At 33.7% G+C, this 13575-nt stretch overlaps 2 protein-coding genes across 5 annotated transcripts; one reads left to right on the forward strand and one right to left on the reverse strand.

Moving 5' to 3' along the window:
- The first annotated feature begins 4134 nt into the window (after positions 1-4134).
- LOC101205529 (growth-regulating factor 5) lies at positions 4135-6470 on the forward strand. 4 transcript variants are annotated; one of them, XM_031882809.1, is made up of 5 exons: positions 4137-4857; positions 4973-5462; positions 5624-5973; positions 6093-6147; positions 6236-6470. In XM_031882809.1, the coding sequence occupies exons 1-4, from the start codon at positions 4674-4676 to the stop codon at positions 6098-6100; spliced, it is 1032 nt and encodes a 343-aa protein (XP_031738669.1). In that variant the 5' UTR covers positions 4137-4673; the 3' UTR covers positions 6101-6147; positions 6236-6470. The 4 variants fall into 4 exon arrangements, 3 of the variants coding, with proteins under 3 accessions (XP_004148588.1, XP_031738669.1, XP_011651737.1); XR_004215362.1 differs by having other exon boundaries at positions 4135-4857; positions 5624-6147; XM_011653435.2 differs by having other exon boundaries at positions 4141-4857; positions 6093-6434.
- A 2557-nt stretch (positions 6471-9027) lies between these two features.
- On the reverse strand, positions 9028-10888 carry LOC105434936 (basic proline-rich protein). The gene is given in 2 exon segments (XM_011653436.2): positions 9028-9849; positions 9852-10888. Coding segments are annotated over 2 exon segments (510 nt in total). The 5' UTR covers positions 10036-10888; the 3' UTR covers positions 9028-9523.
- Positions 10889-13575: the final 2687 nt, after the last annotated feature.

Consider the following 13575-nt stretch of genomic DNA (forward strand, 5'->3'; position numbering starts at 1 on the left):
TACGTATGCTATCGATTAAAGTCCATGGTCTCAGATGCACATTAGCAATATTAGAGTGGGATGTTTAGATTGCATTAAAGTCAATGTGTCAAATCATCTAATGCAACGATCTAGGATTACTTTGGTCTGAACTCGTGGGATTTGGTGTGAGCAGAGGCAACATTATTCAACATCATGTTTATGATAATCATAAAAAAGAACAAAAGAGACTACAAGACAAAAACAAAAGAAAACTTCTCCATTTTTCAATATGACATGAACTCAGAAAGAAGCTCTGTTTCGATTTCCCAATTCTCATCTCTCACAAAAATCACAATTCTCTCTAAACCTCAGCTTCAATGTCTTCTCCTTCTTTCTCTTCCATTTTCCATGATTCTTTCTCTCAATCCTTCGACATCTTATCTTCTCCCTCTCCATTTCAATACTCAAAACAGGGTTTAACCTCAGTTTCATACTCTGCAACTTGTCACCAAGCAGCATTTGGATTGACACAGACACAATAATGCAATTCCAGACATCAAAACAAACAAACCCAAAAAAAGCCCTGTGCTATTCTAGTCCATTGCTTCGGTGGGAACTCCAAATCCAAATGGCAATTCTTTTCCCAAGTTAGAGACTTGTCAAGATGCTTCAGTTTGTACTTACCCAGCACCAACAAAACCAACATGTCGGATGTGTTCCTAGCGATTTGTGTAGGCGAAGGAATAAAAAGATTGGGTGTGGAGAAGCATAGCGTAGTGGGGAAAGGGGATCAACTATGGAGGATACGTGGCATACCGGATGGCTGAGATTTACAAGTGATGATCAAATGGTAGAGCAGCTTACGAAGACAGGAAGGGATATAGTGGATCTTGTACTAGAAACACCACAGCATTTGAAGTTGATTCAAACATATTCACAAAGTTGTTAATATATAAGCATGATCCAAGTTTGTTGCCCGATTGCTTTGTCAGAGTTCTTTTTTTTCTTCTTCTTATTCAACTATAAGTCTTCAAATGCATGGGTAAGACGACAGAATTTGAGGGTGAGAAAGAGAAAGCTACTGATCTCATCAAATTGCATAGGTAAAACAACAGAATCAAAATGGGTTTCAGCTTTGTGTTTAGGTGTTGGCAATAATATTTATATTATTATTGCCTTGGTTAAGCAGTATCTATTAGGTTGAAAATTGCAGGCATTTGGGTAACACATCAAATCAAATCAAATCAAAGTTGCTTATTTTAAAAGGACAGTGGATATGCTGTCAACAATAACACTGATTCACCTAAACTCATGAATGCATTTATACTTTCTCTCCTAATCTTAACTTGTTCCTAAAATGTTGCTTCTCTTATTACTTTTTTTCTTTAAATGATCTCAAATGAATACAACTCTAAGGGACTGTTGTTTTTGCAAATAATCCAAAAACTATCCCCAACTTAGATGCTATATGCTGCCTACAACATTATTCTGATTTAAGAAAAAAAAAACGTTTCTAAAATGGGTTTGTTTGTTTTGAAGGATTTGTTGATGAGAAATTTGTGAATATGTTTGTGAAGTATTCAATGAAGGCATCCATGAATATTTGGATACATATTTTCCAATAGTATGAAAGTGGATAATTTGGGTGCTCATTTCTAGAAATATATTCAAACAAGTTGCCAATGGCTTAAACATTTTGGAGGAAACAAATTAAACATATGAAGTTGAATTAAAGAAAAAAAAATTAGGAGAGAAACTTTCATAAGTAACTTAATTTGGACTAACTTTTAGGACTTTATTTTATAATCACTATACCATCAGATGTGATAACTTTCCATCCTTGTTCAGTCAAAATTATGTGATAGTTTTTCTTATCACTTCACTAGAATTTACTTAGAATTTAGAATTTAGAGAGAAACGTCTTTTGAATCAAATAATATGAAATATAACAAAATAAATCTATTTATAAAATATAGCAAAATACAACGCACAAAAGGATGATTATATTTTGTTATATTTATAAAGTTTTTTAAAAGTTCGGACATTTAAAACAATGTCTTGTATATATACTTGGTGTATCACGAGCAGTGCTTATCTCTATATATCCTACACTAATTGCTCTATCATAATTTTTCATGTGAAAAAATCTTTTTACTCATTTTTAGATATTTTAATTCTACATTTGTGTATGATGAAAGTGAGATATATAGAGCTTGGTGTTGCTTAAAATGCACTCAAGTATTACTCACGTGTTTATGTTTTGGTGTTCAACTTTATAGAAACAAAAAAGTCATTGCGACTTATATGCCTAAAATATTAATCAAATTCCAAGTGATGTGGAGTATGATGGGATTCCCAATCAACAAGTTATGGAAGCAAATGTGTGTTGGGGTTTTGAAAGTAAGCATATAGAGATGGATTTAATAATGGGAAAAGGAAAAGGAAAAGGAAACTCCAATCTGATTTACAAACTGCAAAGATGACACTACCAAAAAGTAAAGAAAGAGACAACTTCCAAAACAAGCAAACTTTAATCTCTTTTTTGATGAATTGCAAAAACCAAACCCCACTTTAGAACAAGAAAAAGAAGAAAAAAAAGTGTGAGTCAGTTGTGAAAGGAAAGCATCTTGAGGGAGGGGGAAGGGGGGGGGGGGGAGTTAAGGGGTTGGGGTTGAGCCTGAACCTGAGCCACATAGTGGCAGAAGAAAATGGAGTCCAAAAGTGTATGTATGAGAGAGTGACTGATATGGAAACAGGTGTGACCAAACCCAAAAACTGTAAATGAGGAAATTTTTGGGGTTAATGAGTGAAAAGTTGAGTTGTTTGGGAACCACAAGAGTGAGAAACAAAAGGGCATTTAAGTGAGAGAAAGAAGGGTCATGTGTATTATAGCAGAGTCCCTCAGATGGTGTGAATAGTTTTGTTGGCACCTCACAATGCACTTTACTTTCCTGACAAAAAAAAAAAAAGGGAAAAAAAGGCTTTGAATTGCTAGCAAACAAATTGGAACCTCCCACTGACCAATAGTCTCTTAGTTGGTTTGTCCTAATATCTTCACATACATAACTTTACTGTATGTTACATGTTCTGCTTTTTTCACTCAGTTCTGTCCTTTCCCAGTAACAAAAAGAGTTACACAAGTTTTTTATTTGGAACATTGCATTTGTTCTTTATCACTCCTTTCTTCTATAACAAACCCATTTCTCATTAATTCATTTAAAGTGGTACTACCACTATATGCCCATAGTTCCCTTTGTAATCATAACATTACACACACATTTTTTGAAGTACAAATGTTTATCTAACTATTAACATGTCAAACCTTGATAATGTCAATTTTGTATTTTGTTCTACTCTAATAAGAAGTTTTGGTAAACTGTTGATGTGGTTTTGTTAGTTTGGTTGATTCCACGGTACCTCCTTTGGGGAGGACGGTAGTATTGTTTGTTTGTCCTAATTTAATGTCCTATGTTAGTATTAAACCACACATTTATCAAAAAACTTAAGTTAGTGATCGATTGTTTAATAAAGTTATTTTTTAAAAAAATAATAATTTGAAGTCAAGTTTTACTCGTCAAATATTAAGGGAATGTTTATCCCACCAAACACACAAGTAGGTATTAAATTAATTCAACTCTAACAATTCGACTTATTATTAAAATTTGTACTTTTTTTTTTTTTGAGAAATTTTATATTTTGATATTTTCCCTAATATTCTTTAGAATTAAAACCAAATAACTTTGTCTTCTTAATTAAAAAATATTAACTTCAAAATTGGAAACAGGAGATACCTTCCTAAATGGCTCTCTTAAGGGACAGGGTTACAAAGAATCAAAAGTTAAAGTAATAATTTGAATGGTACGAGAATTAAAAATGTGAGTTAGGTCATTAAAGAGTATAATGAAGTCTAGTGGGTAGTCCATCATGGAAGTCTTCAACTTGCATTGACCTATAGAGTAGAGAAGGATTTATGACTCCAAGGGAACCCACCCAGCACAAGGAACCCAGAGGGAAGGGTGAAAAAATATAATATAATGTAATGTAAATAAATTGAAGGAAAAGAGAAAAAGGCAAAAGATGGGGGAAGTTAATGTTATAAAAAGGGAGAAGGGTTTTGGTTAGATCCTTCAGCCTCCTGAGTGTTCAATAGGAGGAAGACAGGTGCCAGTGTTAATTTGTTTGGCATTGATAAAGGAGTTTGTGTAGGTACATCACACCACATTGTTTCAGCAGTAGTTTTTTGCAAAATCTCATGGCACAGTTTTCAAGGAATTGTGATGTGGAGAGAGCAAAATCAAGGGTGTGTCTATGATATTTTGTTTCTTTTTCTCTTTCTTTTATCCATTTGTATGTGAATTTCTGTAAGGACGTCAGAGACAAAAGCAGCAATGAAAGCAGAGGCAGAACCCAACAGAAGAGTAGTCATATAACTTCAGACTGCAACTGAGAGAAAGAGAAAGAGAAAGAGAAAGAGAGAAGGTATCAGTAAGCCATCATTTGACAGAAACAAGCTTTCACAACCTATGGACTTTGCAGAAATACCCATAAAAAACTAGCATCCCCCCAAGAACAACATACCCTCCTCTCTGTCTTTCAAGCCTTTCGAACTTGGTCCTTTTTAAAGATTTTTCTCATCTCTCTCTCTCTCTCTCTCTCTCTCTCTCTTTCTTTATATATATTTTTCCTATTTTTTTGTTCTACTTTCAAGAATAATGAATTCAAGTCCAAAGACCTGCACCTCTCCATTCACAGCAACTCAATGGCAAGAACTTGAACACCAAGCTCTGATCTTCAAACACATGGTTTCAGGAGTACCAATCCCTCCTGATCTAATCTTCTCTGTCAAAAGAAGCTTGGATTCCTCCATTTCTGCAAGACTCTTCCCTCACCAACCCAGTAAGTCGCCATTACATGACTTTTCAAAACAGTTCCCTCTCTTTCCATTTTCTTATCTCTGTTTTCAGATGCAAGCAGATTACTAATCTGACTGTTTGATTGTGTTTTTCAACAGTTGGATGGGGTTGTTTTGAGATGGGTTTTGGTCGGAAAACAGACCCAGAGCCAGGAAGATGCAGAAGAACCGATGGAAAAAAATGGAGATGTTCAAAAGAAGCTTATCCAGACTCCAAATACTGTGAGAGGCACATGCATAGAGGCAGAAATCGTTCAAGAAAGCCTGTGGAAATCTCTTCAACACCACCAATTCAAACCCCAACTCCTTTAATCCTCACTTCAACCAGAACCCTCTCTTCTTCTTCTTCCACTCCAACCTCCTCTTCCTATCCTCTCTCTACACTTTCTTCTTCTTCTTCTTCACTGACTTCTGAAACTCAATCCTATCACCAACCACCTCCTCCTGCTTATCACGAATCCTCCATTCATCCATTTCTGTATTCTCAATCATCCTCCAGAACTCCATGCTCTGATTTCTCTTCGAACATCACAAACCCTCAACTCTTCTTGTACTCAGGGACTCATTCTCAATCTGATAAAGACTACAGGTCGGTGAAAATGAAAAGTTTTATAAACGTTTCCTTTTTCTATGATGGGTTGTTTTTCTCTTTTTCTTGGAGTTTGATGATTAATATTATAAGTAATGTTGATATAAAGTATTGATTAACATGACATGTAGTTAAACCTTATTGTGTCTTGTGTTAAGTAGGGATATTAGTGGTTCAAGAGAGGGTGTGGGAATGCAGGCGTTCTTTCCCTCAGTTGCTGATTCTGCTAGAAGCATTGCTGAGGTTTATAGTCAGCCAATAGGGATGGATTCTTACAAAGGATGCTCACAATATGTCTCTCAAAACCATCAAATTTACAGTTCTAAACAGGCAAGGCAACAGCAAGAACAACACTGCTTTGTTTTGGGTACAGACTTCAATAAATCATCAAGATCAGCTAAAACAGAGGAAGAAGATGAAGATGCAGAAACCCAGAAGCCTCTACTCCACTTCTTTGAGGATTGCCCACCTAAAAGCTCAGATTCCTGGCTTGATTTAGCCTCAAATTCAAGTATACAAAGTGGAAATTTTATTGGGTTATGAATACTATTCCTGCTCTGCTTACTTCTTGAGCTGTAATCTGACACTTCTCACTTCACCTCTCTTTTTTCTCTCTCTGTTTCTGTGCAGATGGTTAAAGTTTCAATAATGGAGTTTTGGGTTATGGCCAAAAGAGTACTTGTCAGTGAGTGAAGTGTCCTCTTTTTTTTTCCTTCTTAGTTTGCGGTCAGGGAAGCTTTTCTTTTGCTAAAGTTTTGAATGTAAAACTGCAGGATTCTCAAGAGAGGTTTTCTGTCCTTTGCTTTCTTTTGATATTTTCCTTTTTTCCACTTGCTGTCTCTTTCTGTAAGAAACATGTTTCAAAGTATGCAGCCTTGCTTATTTGATTGGAAGCATGGAGAGTGCACAAATAAGCACTCTGACAATTTTCACCCTAAACAAACAGAAAATTTGCTAGATTCTGTCTTCCAACTCCATAACTAAATGCACTTTCCTTTTCCTGACTAATAGGTTGTTTCTTAGTATTCTCAAAAACAACTTAAGCTAAATCTTAATAAAAGTTAGCTGCTCCTTTTTTTAATAGTATCATCTGAGCATCATGTTTTGTTTTTGTTATGAATAATGATTTCAAATACTCAGCTACCTAAAAGTTTATGAATGTAAAGTTGTTCTTTACCAAAAGTCTGAACATGCTTTAAGAACAGTGAAATAAAGATTAGTTAATTGTTTTTATAATGATACAAAAGTATGGCTAAGTAAACGGAACATATTCCCTAGTTTTTAAGACAAACAATTAGTTCAAGATTCAATAATGTCTGAGGTCAAATAGAGTACAAGTCAAAGAGACAGAGTAAGCCAATACAGTACATGTTTGGATTTGACATTACATGAATGAGTCCTTCCAAACTTCACCAGCAGCCAAAGCTAATACTATTGAGGTGGGTGGCCTTTGTTTCCTGTTCCAGAGTATCAAATCAATTAAACAGACTCTGTTCTTCACCATCTCAGTTTGATGGGAAAATTTTGACCATATCTTTCATAAAACAAGGGAAAAAGGTGAAGAATGTGAAAGATCAAAATGATTGAGAGAGTTACCCAATCTTTTCTGTAGAATAAATTAGATGAAAATCCAGTAAGCCTCTGTGGAGGAGAAGTCACATGTAAAAGAATCTTAGCAGCTTCACTGTCTGCTTCACTGTTTGATAGCAGAAGGATTGACAGTCTTGAATTTTCCAGCTCTGTCCAAATTCCAAACACCCCCCCTTATCTCTGCTATCTCTTTTATTGTTATCTCAGCAGCTCCCACATTCCTTCATACCCAATTCTAGGATATTGTTGAGTTCCTATTTTAAAGCTGACCAAATTCATCTCCAATTCTAGAATATTTTTATTTTCTTTATCATACTACTGGTTTCACCTTCCTTATTGCTTGTAGATTATATTTATAGTGAACGGAAACCTCAAGTGAACTAGTGCCTGTTTAGATTCTTTAAAGAAAAATGATGAAACCTTATCGTATCTGATATCACAAATGACAATCTTTGATAGCAAGAAATTTGTAGCTTTGTGAATGCTTAAAAACAATTTTTTAATTAAAAAAAAAACTTAGGAAAATAACTGTTTTAAGCCCATTCTGAGCACTTCAAGGTTTATTTCTAACGGACTCTAGTTTTTATCAACAAGATACACAGACGGAAAGGAGTTATTGTTCTTAACAGTTCTCTACTTTTCCAACAATTTGTTTCAGTTGGTTATCATATGCATGAACTCGTTTTAGAATTACTGAACAAGCTTGTGAATACAAGCGAACAGTGACTTTAAACTTTACAAGTCATTACGCACATCTGTTTTGAGATAGATTTGATTACTAGTATGGAAAACTGTTTTCCAATACAACTCAAAAACAACCACTTAGATTCCTGGAAAAAGTCCAGATTACTTGTCCCAATGTTATTGGAGTAGGAATGACAAGCTTGCATCTTCTTTATTGTTTCTTGTTCTACTGTTTCTTCAAACAAGAGTAAGAATTCAACTCAAACACATCCTTTCATCATTTGTGGACCTCAGATATCATGGAGAACTTACGATGCTTAAAGTTAGGAGATTGCGAAATTTTGAAGACATTCCAATAGAATCTGAATCATCATATGGTGATAAATCATTGGTTAGATTTGTTGAAAAACAAAACAGAACTGAATACACTTAACAGCAATAAGCTTCCCTGCTCATAATTATGTGAAGTCAATGGGCTATGTTGTGCAGAATAGTTAATAGGGGAGGCAGCCAGTAAAACTAATGTCTAGGGATAAGGGTAATGTGAAGACAGAGTGCAAAGCACAACCTAATAATTGGTATTTTGACCTCTCAAAGTTGATTTTAAAGATCAATAACTAATACCATTTTCAAATGCACAAGGGGCTGAAATTTTAGGATATCTATTCATCCATGAAAAAACAGTAATGACCTAACAGTCTTCTCCTTCATAGTTGAATTTTTAAGCAAATTAGGTCCTAACGAGTCATGTGGCCATCCATCTGGGAATTAAGATTCTATAGTGAAGTAACATTGTTATACTGGAAGAACAGTGAAGGTGTACAGAAGCCATCCCCAAGACTCGTGAATATCAAAATGAATGTGCAACAAAATCAATCATTTTTCTTAGGATAATAGACTCATAGAGAAGATTCCATTCATTGGATGGGTTACTTCTTTTTGGCACAGAACGCACGTCGCATTACGCACATTACGGTAGGGAGCATTTCACAGTTTAATCAATCTTCCACTTATTTGATGGAATGGTTAAGAGATTATTTATGGTTAAATTCTTGACAAATTTGTTTTTGCATAGAAAGCCTACTTAGGGAAAGAAATTGCAGAGATAAAACATTGATATCCGGTGAAGTGCCCTGAACAACACAGCTGATAAGTGGTAAGCAACAACTAGACTCCGAAAAATTGCATCTGGAATTAGCTTTGGTACTGCTACCAATTTCCCAAAATTAACATTTTTACTAATAAACAAAACTGGAACTACCATCAATACTGCAAGCTCGGAGAAGGAGAGTAGAGGCTCAGTAATTAGTTTTGTGGATATTAGACAAAGACAATCTTTTACAGCCATAGCAGAGGTTAGAAGAGAAAAAATTCAACACGAAGATGGGATATTTTAAGACGATTTCTTCTGGTTTGAATTAATAAACTGTATAATCAGAATTGGACAAAAGAATGAACAAGAATTCAAAAATCACAAGGAGAAAAAGCTCAATCAAATATCATGTACCCATTTTTACACAACACCTGAGGAAAGCCCTAGAGAAGAATGTTCGTCCTTCCTATCCGCCTGCTGCCTGTTCAGTTTATCACCTGATGAGCAGCCTCTTATAATCTCAAGTACAAGCTTTGTCAATCTCCCAATCCAACAATCGAAAATTTACCCAAATTGTTGGCTTTTTCTGGAGCAGGCGACACAAGCCAGTTAGCTCAATGGCCGCCATATCCTCAAGAATTCTTCTACAGTCCTCGGCTCTGTTGTAAGAAGAAGGAAACAGATGCCAACGGCTTCATGAAAAGCCTTCATATCGATCCTTGACTCTTAGAAGCTGCCGTCTCTTGAATACCAAAAAACCCACCACACAGATTTGGAGGACTGCGGCAATACCTACAAAGAACAGCCCAACTTTCTTCCCCTTGTTGAGACTTCGCTTCGACCCTTGATTAGTATTGATGTTTTTCGGAGGGACTGGTGGTCGTTTTTTCTTTCTCTCCACGGATGATGCAAGAGGAGGCGGTGGATTACGACGATGGCGATGCGGCGGAGGAGGAGGCGGTGGGGAAAATGGGGGAGGAGATGGCGATGGAGGCGGTGGGGTGATTGGAGGCGGAGGCGGGGTGGTGGGGGAGGTGGTGGCAACGGCGGTGGTGGCGGAGAGGGAGAGGGAGGCGGTGAAGAAGGTCTCGGCGGCGAGAGAGTGGGATTGGCTCCATCTGGAGTCTGAGACTCGACAAGAAGCGACAAAACACTGAAAGCAAACCCCGTAATCACGAAGATCAATGTGGTCAATGGCCGTTCCATTGCATTGAAAAAAAAACAGTAATCAAAGAAAATCAGGATTCACTTTCAAAATCCCCGGACCTTCCTCGCATCTGGGCTTTAACCAAAACAGGGAACAACCCAACCCTGTGATTGAAATGAAACAATAGCCGACGTTTCTCCCAAAAGGGTCGGTTCCCAAAGGCTCAAATTCCCCTTTTGAAGCCTCAAAATCCAAATAGAAATCGTCAACACCCACGAAGATTCAGAACCAGATTGAAAACGCTAGGGTTTGAGAAAACTCAAAAAAAGAAGAAAAGGAAAAAGAAACCCCGAGTATAATGTGCCCCAAATTCCGCATCCACAAAAGGAAGAGAAGAAAAAGAACCCAAAATCAAAATCCGCAGAAGAAGAGATTAGAAATGAAAAAAGAAGAAGAAATCTGCAGAGGACATTGGGATGGCCTCGGAATCTGGGGCTTCCTCAATGTGAGGGTTTGGTGAAGGGGAAAAAGAAGAGCATAAGAAGGAGGAGGAAATGGAGGGGGTGGAAATTGATGGCTGAGAAAGAAAGAGAAGAAGAAGGATGAGGAAACTGAGTCAAATGTGAGATTGACTGAGTCACAGTGATGATCTGAGCTTTGTTGGAAGATATAATAATAAGAAGAAATTTTCAAAATTTAAAAAAAAAAAAAAAAAAAAAAAAAAAAGGATTGGGATTGCGATGAAGAAGGAGGAGGAGAAGAAGAAGAAGAAGAAGAAGAAGGAAGAAAAGTTTAGGGGGAAGTTGACACAGTTTTGGTTTTAGGGCTATTTTAGGGAAGAAGAAGAGGGAATAGGGATAGATAGATTAAATAACAATTAATCTTTTATTTAGTTTTTCCAAGCTGTTTACTCTTTTTGATGACAGACAACATTACCTTTTCTTTTTCTTTTGAAGATTCAAACACATTAACTTAATCCTACACTTAGCTGTTAAAAATACCCTAATTATATGCTTTGCTTATCTGTTCCTCTTTCTCTACATCTCAATCTTTTTATTAACATATAACCTCCTTTTTTTCTTTTCCTTTTTCCATCTTTCTTTCTTTTTTTACTAATAATTACTTAAAACATTCCCTTTTCTTAGCTCCTTTTTCTTTTAATTACATATTTAGCCTTTTATTTTCTTTACTTTTTGTCATTATAAAATCTCAAATAGATTCATTTTTTCTTATTTTCGGTTCTTTCACCTTTTATTTATTTCTATACATCTTTTATACTTTTTAGTTTTTTTTTTTTTTGTCATTTACATTTTTAACATATTACTTAATTAATTTATTCTATTTTCTTTCCATTTTTTATCATTCCTAGACTTGGCATTTTTTTTTCTAAAACTACAATAATGGAATTGTTTGCCAAATTTAAAATCTACTTCTTTTTGTCTTTTTCAAATTTTTGCATAGTTTTTTAAACCGATGGAAAAAATAAATAAATAACAAACAAAGATATTTGAGAGTAGAAGTAATGTTCTATAGATTTTGGATCCTTTCAGAAAAAATATGTCTATTAAATTTATTTTTATTTAAACCTCTTTTATGAAAACAATTTACCCTATACTTTAAAAATACTTTAATTAGAAACATTCTAATTTTTCTCTAAATAATTTAATTTTTAAAATTAAACATTCGAAAATATAATTCAAACTCTCCTTTATTTTTCAAAACAAAAAAAAACAAAATAGTTCATAAATATGGCATCAAAAAATATGCACGAAAATAGAACGATACAAGGTAGGTATCAAACCTTCGCTATCTTAAAAAGTAATGGATGCTTTTATTCACTAAGCAGTCGTGATCAAATTCAAACTAACAATTATCTTTTTAAAAAAAATTCAACAATTAGGGTGGAAGTATTTTTAACTACTTAATTAATGGTATAAATTTTTAGGTTAGATATCCAAACGTCATATTAATTAAAGACATTTTCGATTATAGTAGCAAAATATCATATTTAAGTATTTTTTTAAGTGCATTGATAAACATTAATAATAGTGTCTATAACTCTCGATAGAATTTAAAATTTTGCTATTTTTATAAATATTTTCAACAGTATTATTATTTATAATAATTATTTTTTAGAATTATAGTTGACTTATTATTTTTTTAAAAAAATGCTTAATTTGTTATTTTCGAAACGTTATATTTTGAAGTGAAAGAGAGAATCCAATGTGATTGATATTGTTCCTAAACAAATGGTAATATGAGGGTTTGTTGAACAACTAAAATGAATAATTATTTTGTTGGGTTAAACATTTAGAATAATGTCTTCCACTTTGGTAGATTTACTTACAAGTACAAAGGTCATAATCACTAATTTAAATATTACTATTAGTCTAATTCAAAGAAAATGATGTCAAAATTTTAGGTTTCAATATACTTAGTTTGTGTAGTAAATAATTAAGTATTTTATGGGATGATGTGTTTTAAAAGAGAATTGATTATTAAAAGATCTCTAAGTTATATATATTGATAAAATCTCACAATCTCCATTTCATAATCATATATTTGGTCCCACAAAGACCTTCCTTGTATAATAATATTTAAATTTCATAAGCAAATTATTGATGAGATTAAAGATATTTATTTTATATCTACAAAGCTAAAAGACAGAGTTTTGGTTTTTACTCAAATTAGGTATATTAAATATTAATAATCATTTTATAATTATAAACTCAAACTTTCTAAAATATTTTACAATCACTCTAAATAACTTTATAATTATTTCTAAATTTTATTTTTAACAATTTTATTACATTAATCTTAGAAAATAAATCTTTGAGTTTGTTTTTTTTATGGATAACCGTTTTGTGATTTCTTTTATGATTTACAAACGTATAAAATTTAATATATATTTTACTTGTGTGAATGTGTAGTACTTCGTTTTTTTATAACGTGTCCTATTAGGAATTACCATGTTTATCGTAATCCTAACACGTTAGTCATGTCTAGCGCTATCTTTTTTTTTTCACACTTTGGGTCTTTTCATAGTGTCATATTTGAAGGAAAATAAGCATCGCAATAGGCATGACCTAAAGCTACGATAAACATAGTATTCCTAATACAATAAGTGTACGTAGGTGGAAAGTGGATAATCGACAATTAAAAATAAATTTCATCTGTTTAAAAGTTTGTTTGTTTTTTTATTTCTCTAATGAATGAAGACGTGTGTGAATGTTAAATATGGTAGGTTGATTAGGGTTGTATAAAGGAGTTGAAAAAGTCTTCCTCATTTTTTTTTCTCCTTTTTTTATTTTTTATTTTTGTGTTCATTTATTATGTTGTCTTTTTGTTTGGAGAAAAGTTTGTTGGTTTAATTAGAAGTTAGATATGTTAAGTTTGAGTTGTTAAATGTTTTTAGATCTAAATGGCAGCCAAAGAAACAGCTATGAGCTATCTACATTTCCTTATATTTATTTATTTTTTCAAAAGCTAGAATTGTGTAGTGCTAGGTTTTTTAACTTTTAAATTTTTTTTAATTTAACAAATTATCACACCATAATGAAGGATTAATAAATTAATGTCTCTTCGAATTAAATTAAAAG

Source organism: Cucumis sativus, chromosome 3, assembly GCF_000004075.3.
Source record: "Cucumis sativus cultivar 9930 chromosome 3, Cucumber_9930_V3, whole genome shotgun sequence".
Lineage (NCBI taxonomy): Eukaryota > Viridiplantae > Streptophyta > Magnoliopsida > Cucurbitales > Cucurbitaceae > Cucumis > Cucumis sativus.

Coding starts and splice junctions, on each gene's coding strand:
- LOC101205529 (XM_004148540.3), top strand. CDS start 4,674: ATGAATTCAAGTCCAAAGACCTGCACCTCTCCATTCACAGCAACTCAA. Junction 4,858..4,972: donor ACTCTTCCCTCACCAACCCA/GTAAGTCGCCAT, acceptor GTTTTTCAACAG/TTGGATGGGGTTGTTTTGAG. Junction 5,463..5,623: donor CAATCTGATAAAGACTACAG/GTCGGTGAAAAT, acceptor TGTGTTAAGTAG/GGATATTAGTGGTTCAAGAG.